The following is an 8,488-nucleotide window of genomic DNA, read 5'->3' on the forward strand; positions in this document are numbered from 1 at the left end:
ACACCTCAGAACTATCAAGACCACTCAAGCAGCACCCTCAGAACATTTCCTCCCATGCAGGATCTCTAACAGGACATCAACTGACCCTCTCCATCCCAAGGCACTGACTAAAAATATGGGGGTGGGGGGAGATGGCTGGAGGGAAAAAAGGGAAGTGAGGAAGGGGAAAGCAAGGAGGGAATGCCTATATCTGCAAAAGTATCATGGAAAATAATAACAATTTAAAGATGTTTTTAAAAATGACTACTAACATAAATGGCATAGCTCTTTCTCTGCAGTTTATAATCCATACTCAATAAAATTTGACTAAAAGGATGAAAAGGGAAGAGACATTTAATAGAAATAGTACAATGGGGCCTGGTGGCGTGGCCTAGCGGCTAAAGTCCTTGCCTTGAACGCACCAGAATTCCATATGGGCGCCAGTTCTAATCCCAGAAGCTCCACTTCCCATCCAGCTCCCTGCTTGTGGCCTGGGAAAGCAGGGCCAAAGCTTTGAGGCCGGCCCAAAGCTTTGGGACCCTGCACCCGCGTGAGAGACCTGGAAGAAGTTCCAGGTTCCCGGCTTTGGATCGGCGCAGCACCGGCCGTTGCGCTCACTTGGGGAGTGAATCATCGGACGGAAGATCTTCCTCTCTGTCTCTCCTCTCTGCATATCTGACTTTGCAGTAAAAATAAATAAATCTTTTTAAAAAAAGAAATAGTACAATGAAAATTAATACTGTAAAACAAAAACACAAACCACAGGGCCCAGCATGGTAGCCTAGCGGCTGAAGTCCTCACCTTGCAAACACTGCGATCCCATATGGGTGCCAGTTTGTGTCCTGGCAGCCCCATTTCCCATCCACCTCCCTGCTTGTGGCCTGGGAAAGCAGTCGAGGATGGCCCAAAGCCTTGGGACCCTGCACCCACAAAGGAGACCTGGAAGAAGTTCCTGGTTCCTGGCTTTGGATCACCTCAGCTCTGGCTGCTGTGGCCACTTGGAGAGTGAATCAATGGACAGATCTTCGTCTCTGCCTCTCCTCCTCTCTGTATATCTGATTTTCCAATAAAAGTAAATAGATCTTTAAAAAAACAGGGATGGAGGAAATTAATGATGTTAACATAAAAACTGGTAGGTGGTTTTCAGATCCAGTTAGACATAAAATCACCTGAAAACTGCAACCAATCTGGGCTAAGAGGACAGCTGAGTTGCTTTAAAGTTTAGAGATTGCTCTAGGATCACTTCCCTCCACTGAGAAGAAGAGCCTTATCAACAAGGAAAAGCAAGGATGACAATGCAATGTCAACAGACAGAAATGAAGCAACGCATACTGCGACCAAACATGTTACATCGCCCTCTGGTTATGTAATATCAAGCACGAAATATTCTCAGAAAAGAGGAAAACTTAGAAGCAGCTTGGAGAAAACTGTCAAGAGATGGTATCATTTCACATTTCATAGAAATTAAGGATTGCTCAAAAATACAAAATACAGCACTTTTAAAAAGCAAGAAATACGGAGCAGGTAGCCACATAGCAATACAAATTCAAGAATGCAGAATCCACACAACTTCTCTTTTGCTGTGTTTGGAAAACATTCCAGTGAAGTCTACCAGGCATTAGTTTGTATAAACAGCTTCCTGGTGACTAAAGAGAGCCTCTTTCAAAGCCATAGTTCAGTTGCCTGTGACTAAGGGTTGGGACATTCAAACAATTTCCAGAGCACTGTGGGACTCCTGTGGCTTACTATTTTGCTTTTCTGCAAGCAGTTGACTCTCAAGACAGTTGAAAACCAAAGGTACCCTAAAATTCTACATGATACCTTTTTGTCAAAGGCCACATGCGCAGGAATAAAAGTTGCAGGTGGGGCCTGCTTAGGTTCGCCATAAGTTAGAATGGGTGCCTTGTTCGCCAACTCATCCAGCTCAGCCTGGGATAGCTGATTGATCTGGAGCCGGTCCCCACCTATCCCAACTGTTGGTCGGCGGACAACTGCATAGCCGTTCCTGTAGCCCAGCGTCTGGCTTCTATGGAAGGCTGTTTTCTGAAGAAGAAAAGAAGTGTGCCATTAGTAACATTATACAAATTCATATCTGTCAGGTAGAGACAGCTGAATTTTGAAAAAAAATCACACCTTAAATATTTGCTTATAAGCAATCACAAAACATATCAAGAATTTACTGTATTAAAAGATTTGATATTTTCTGCTAAAATACCTAAAACAGGAACAAGGAAGAAAGTAACCACCTGAGCTTAAAATAAAACATAGAACTAAGTTCTACAACATTCCTTTTTAGGTACCAACCCATCATACATGAGACAGAAAAAATGGTACTTTATTTATTAAACTCTTAATTTCTCATTAATCATTGGTTTTTTTTCATATTATCCTATTGTCATAAACTGTGGGATCTAGAAAATCCATAAATTTTATTTTGATCTGCAATGAAAAGCCTTCCTAGAAAGTAACAGTAGTATACATTTAAAGTCTTGATTCGGTAATTCCAACTTTGGTCAGTTAAGGATATAATACAAAGTGTGGGAAAGACATGTTTGAACCAACCCACTAAACATTATAATAGTAAAATATTGAAAAGAATCTCAAAGATATACACATGTCAGTAAATGGAAAAAAAACAAAACTCACTCAGTGCTCTATAATGCAGCCATGAAAAAAACCTGATAATTTTAGGTCCATGAAGTAATCTGGTGAGGACATTTATTTATCTTTGAGAGACAGAGAGAAGCACTTCTCACTGCTGATTCACTGCACAAATATCTGCAAATGGCAGGGCAGAGACAGGAGTCGAATGGGAGTGGTTTGACACTAGGGGCTGGCAATCCAATCAAAGTAGGAATCCAGTTACTTCCACCAGCACTGCTGAGATGTTATCAGCCCAGTTGGGGCAAACGCAGAGCTGGGGATCAAATGCATCCCCTCGGGTTTATGATGCCTGAGTCCTTCCCAGCATCTTAACTGCCAACTTAATAAACCCAAAGGGCAACATGTAAAGTATAATGGGAGGTGGTTGGCACAGTGGTCAAGACCCCACTTAGGCTGCCCGCATCCTTCGGCAGAATTCCTGGGTTCCAGTCCAGGCTTCTGATGCAGCTTTTTGCTGACGCATACCCTGGGAGGCAACAGAGGATGATTCAACCAGCTGGACCCCCATCACCCATGTGGGAGGCCTGGATGGTGTCTGCTTCCTGGCTTCATGCTGGCCCCCTACCTTGGGGGTTGCAGGAGATTTGGGAAGCAAACCAGCAGAAGAAAGATCTCTAACTCTCTCTACCTTTCAAATTAAAAAGAATATATGTTTAAAAAAAAGACAACAAAACCTATCAAATTAATATAACCTATACTTTGCCTTTTAATTATTTATTCAAGTTTTGTTTTTTTAAGTGATACTAAAAAATGTGTTTCTTGTAAAAAATAGCGAAAATCAGAGGCTGACATTGTGGCATGGTGGGTTAAGCTGCTGTTTGCAATGTCTTCATTCCACACTGGAGTGTTAATTTGACTATAGGCTGCTTTGCTTCCAGTTCAACTCCCTGCTAATTTACCCAGGAAAGCAGCAGAAGATAGCCAACATTCTTGAGAGCCTGACACTCATGTGAGAGAGCTGAATGCATTTCCTGGCTGCCGGCTTCGGTCTGGCCCAGCTCTGGCTGTTCCATCCATCTGGGGAGTGAGTCAGTACATGGAGCTGTCTTATTCGTTCCTTTCTCTATCACCTTGCCTTCCAAATAAATCCTTTTATTTTTTTCTTAAGAAATAAAGCCCCATTTCATCAATTTCAGTCCCTCATACAAATGTGCATGCTTATAATTTTAATATAGATGTGTATGTATATATACACACATTGAAATTTTTAAATATTTATTTCTATTTGAAAGGCAGATCTTACAGAAAGAAGAGAGGCAGAGACAGACAGAGAGATCTTCCATCTACTGGTTCACTCCCCAAATGACTGCACTGGCCAGGGATGAGACAATGTGAAACCAGAAGCCAGGAGCCAGGAGCTTCCTCTGGGTGCCTCACGTGGGTACAGGGGCCCAAGGACTTGAACCAGCCTCTGCTGTATTGTCTTTGTGTTGAGAATATTCATTTTTTCCTAGAGCCTTTGCATCAGATTAAATGTGATGTTTGACAGACCCATTCTGTTTTGCTTTGTACCAACAAATCCTTTTGTTGAAATTCCTTTTACTGTACCAATAAAGCTAATAGACTCTATCCATTGGTTCAGTCCTCAAGTAGCAGGAACAGCCAGGAGCCCAGATCCCAATCTAGGTCTCCTGCATGGTTAGCAGAGAAAGTACCTGAGCCATCAGGTATATACTTTCCAGAATATACTTTAGCAGAAAGCTGGACTAGAGGTAGATGAACCAGGACCCAAGTCAGCATTCTTGCATGTGCTGTGGATGTCCTGGTCCCTCTTCTAAAACTTTTCTCATTGATATATTTGCACTTATTTATTGGGTACCATACTATAATTCAATGCATGTATACATTGGATAATCATTAAAATTTTCTCAAATATTATCACTTTTATACATGGAGAGCTTCAAAATAGTCTAATTATTTTAACTGTATAATTAAATGCTGTAGCTTAGTTATCCTCTTCAGTTCTGTAACATTAAAATTGCTTCATCCCATCTTCCTAGTGTCTAGTGCCTTCTCTCTGCTTCGATGTGCTCAACTATTCTTAGCTCCTTCAACTGAAGGACAACATGTGCCCTTTCTCTTTCTTGGCCTGGATTATTTTATTGAACACAATATCCTCTATTTCATTCAAGTTGCCACAAGAGGGTTTTATCCCTCTATAACTGAATAATAATATCACAGGTTTTAAATCCATTAGTCTGTTAAAGGACATCTTGATTGCATCTGTATCTTGGTTCCTATGGTTACTGCTACAACAAACATGGGCGTTCAGACCTTTGCTATATGGTTTCATTGCTTTGCCTTTTAATTATATATGTATAAAATAGTTGGATTCCTGGGTCATAGGTTAGCTATTTTCAGCTTCTTTTCTCTTATTTTCAGTCTCTTGAGGAACCTCCATACTGCATTTCATAACAGTCACACTACTACTATATATTTGATAAAGACTTTCCTTTTTCTGTAATACAACACGAAATTACTTGCAGAATTTTATCTAAGATGTAAATAAATTTAGGTTTGATCATAAAATATATTTTAATGAAGAAAAAAAACAGACTTATCGCCATATCCTAATTTCTTTCAGAGCCCAGCCTACACACTTCTACGATCTGCTCTAACACTGAAGTGTAACAGAATGAGATTCTTTGCAGAAAGAGTTATGGACTGTGGACACTGCTCTTGGTCACTTGACAGGGTATGCACCAAGTACACAGGGCACACGCCATGACCAAAGCGAGCTGAGCTGCTTTCCTCCCTGGATAACTTCCTCCCCCTCTGAATACAGAAGCAACACCAGCACTTCAGTTTGCTTTGCTGCTTTAGACAGAGGTCTCTATCATCATGTGATGATGACCCAGGGGTACCCGAAGCACGGCCCCGGAAGGCCTCCCACCTGACCCCCCTTATTCACTAGGGTTTCACCCTCTGTATACCTTTCCTGCTACACAGAGCTAGCCCTTTACTGCTGGAGCGATATGGAACATGGTTTTCAAATTTCAAATAAGGCACTCCCTATTTGCTCAACACACTACTGGCATGTTTAAAATATGCAATTGGCAGGTGTTCGATCTAGTGAAGACACCCTCATACCACATTGGAGAACTTTTTGGTTAACACCATACTCTTGACTCAGCTTAATAAGTCAGAGTGCAGGAGACAGTGCTGACAGCTCAGGTGACTGGATTCCACCTACACGGGCAGGAGACGTCCATTTAGTTCCTGGCTCACAGCTTTGACCTCTGCACAACCCAGTCTGTCACAGGCATCTGGTAGATAAATGAGCAGACAGGAAAAATTTAACTCTGCCTGGTTCTCTTTCTTTCTCCTTATCAAATAAAGAAGTAGAGATTATAAAACATATACGAAACATGTCCAATGCATCTTATTTGTGTACCCGTAGAGCCTGACTCTTTCATTTCGTCTGCACCTCTTTTATTCCCCGAACCAACTCAACCCTACCTTGTGGATAACCCATACTCCACACCACCAAATGTTTAAACTCAGCCTGCACCGGGCAGGAAAGTGGGTACAATATTGTCTAAATCACATTCAACTGAAAAATCGACAGGAACTGAAAATCTGTGGTTGTTGTAAGAATACAAACTCTCTTACCAAAAGTTCTATTTCAATTCTTTGTTCTAAAGAAAAGAGACCAAATGTTTTATGAACATGGAAAACAACTTAAGTGTTTAAATTATTAAATAATAATACAAATTATTGTTGCCTCAACCTATAAGATTTACTAAGGTGCTGATTTTTCCATAATATATATTTCAGCACCATGTTAGAATCGAAACCAAAGAAGTTACTAAACACTTGCTTTGGAGGAAAGAACAAAACAAAAATGAAACAAGAATTTCACAAAAATGTCAGAAGGGAAAGGCACAACGGATTCACTGTGGTTGCGGGAAAGAGATGGCGTGCAGTATCTCCCAGCAAGCAGGGAAGGATGGCTTGGCAGGCAAATGGGCAAGCCTCGAAGACAACCCCTTGGGAGATGGAATCAAGAGGAGGAAGGGAGTGGGACTAGAAAAGGCAGGAATTGGGAGGCACACACAACAGGCCCACACAGCGGGAAGAGGGGACAAGCAGAAACTATATGGCCTTTCAAAGCAAGACCTGGAGCTGGGAGCGGGAGAGATGACTGGGTTCAGGATTCCGGAGAGGAAGGCGGCAGGGGGACAACCATGACCTGGGGAGAGTGGACAGGATGGGGGTTAAAGGAGAGAAGGTCGAGACGAGACCTGGAGAGCAAGGATGGAGCTGGACAGACAGGAGCTGGAGTGAGAGAACAGCCAGGGAAGCTGCGCCTGAGTAAGGAGGCGGAAACTCATCCAGGGAGCAAAGCAAGCAAGAAACGGGGCGTGGAGTCACAGAATGAAAGGGGCCCACAGACTGCCAAGGTGGAGTGGGAAAACCAGAGAGAGGCACAGAGAGCAAAGGAGGGCTGACAGAACTTCGGATAGAAGAAACAAGGACAGACTTGGATGGAAAGGCCTGCAAGGTGTAGTTCGCAGCGAACTCGCCAGGGATTCTCGATTTGGGTAAAGGTCGGGGCTGGTCACGTCAGTCCTCACCGTGGAGTCCTTAAAGGACGTGCCTGGCAGGAAGGGCAGGCCGTGCACCGGGTTGGACACCATCGCAGCAGGTACTCTCCCCGCCACCTAGGCCAGGCTCGGTCGGCTTTAGTTGCTGAGGCGACAGGCCGAGTCGGCGAACTTCCCCTGGCTCCATGGTAACGCCAAACATCCGGGGCGACCGTGGGCTGGGGGCGGGGCCTGGACTCCAGGGGGCGGGGCTTCGGGGGCGGGGCCTGGGCGCCGGGGGACGGGTCTGGCCTCCGGGGGCGGGGCCTGGGCTCCGTGGGGCTGGGCTGGGCTCTGGGGGAGGGGGCCTGGACTGGACTCCCGGGGGCGGGGCCTGGGTGCCGGGGGCGGGCTTGGAAGCGGCGTGGCGGGCCTGCGCGTGCGCATTCGCGGCACTGCGCCTTCTCGCGGTGCGCAGGCCGGGCCGGGATCTCGAGGCGCGGCTGGTGGGCGGTCCGGCCTCGGCCATGCCCCTTTCGGTTTCACCCAGGACCCCGTGGACCTGAGGGTGGGACGTGGGAGCTGCCTCGCCCAGGAGCAGGAGGCGGTTCATTCTTGCTGCGAGATCCAGGGTGGCTGCAGGCGGTTTAAGGAGCTGCGGAGGGACTGCGAGCCGTCCGGCGCCTTGAGCCCTGGACGCTCGTCTCTCTGAGCTGTGAGAAGAGGGACCCGGGCCCCGTCCACAACGTGTCGGGGTTATTCATGGTGAATGTGTCCTCCAGTCAGACCCACACTTTTGGGGGACACAGATCCCTAGATTTTTCATGATGGAGTTTCTGCTGTCCAGGGCTGGGGAGTGAGCTGAGGCAGCTGTCTCAGGGTGGCCCGGACTCCCCCATCCCCTGTGGGGTCCCTGCAGCTCAACTCTCTTCCTCCCACGAGGGGCATTACCCTAGGTAGTCATCCCTCGTGGGCCCCGAGCACTAGAAGGTGCCCAGCTCAGTCTGGTTTGAATTTGCAGCCGCAATGAGATCAGAATCAAAAAGGCAAACGCAGCGGGTTCTAATAGACTGCGTGATGAGGAAGAAGCGGATACCTGAGGTGAAATACCGTCCTAGGTGTGCTAGCCTCCCGGGCCTTTCATGAAACGTGTCTTTCTGCGTTATTCTACTTTGGAGACATTTTCAGGAGGAAAATAAAATAGGAGGAAAGCTGTCCATCAGTCCAAGAAACTTTTAAAAAGCAAACATAACCTAGAGACCCGGCAGTTTGTACTTCTTAGAGCTGAGGTGGAGCCCAGGAATCTCATTTCCTAATAG

The 8,488-nt window shown here is 45.5% G+C and overlaps 1 protein-coding gene across 1 annotated transcript in view; it reads right to left on the bottom strand.

Annotated features, from left to right (window-relative positions):
* Window positions 1-7,394, bottom strand: part of EFHC1 (EF-hand domain containing 1) — a 53,418-nt gene extending 46,024 nt beyond the window's left edge. The window contains exons 1-2 of the mRNA XM_058662225.1: window positions 7,221-7,394; window positions 1,801-2,022 (exon numbers count right to left, since the gene is read on the bottom strand). Coding sequence (XP_058518208.1) covers window positions 1,801-2,022; window positions 7,221-7,283 — 285 coding nt within the window. The 5' untranslated portion in view covers window positions 7,284-7,394. The remainder of the gene's footprint in view (window positions 1-1,800; window positions 2,023-7,220) is intronic.
* Between the last annotated feature and the right edge of the window lie 1,094 nt (window positions 7,395-8,488).

This window comes from Ochotona princeps, chromosome 1 (genome assembly GCF_030435755.1).
Source record: "Ochotona princeps isolate mOchPri1 chromosome 1, mOchPri1.hap1, whole genome shotgun sequence".
Classification (NCBI taxonomy): domain Eukaryota; kingdom Metazoa; phylum Chordata; class Mammalia; order Lagomorpha; family Ochotonidae; genus Ochotona; species Ochotona princeps.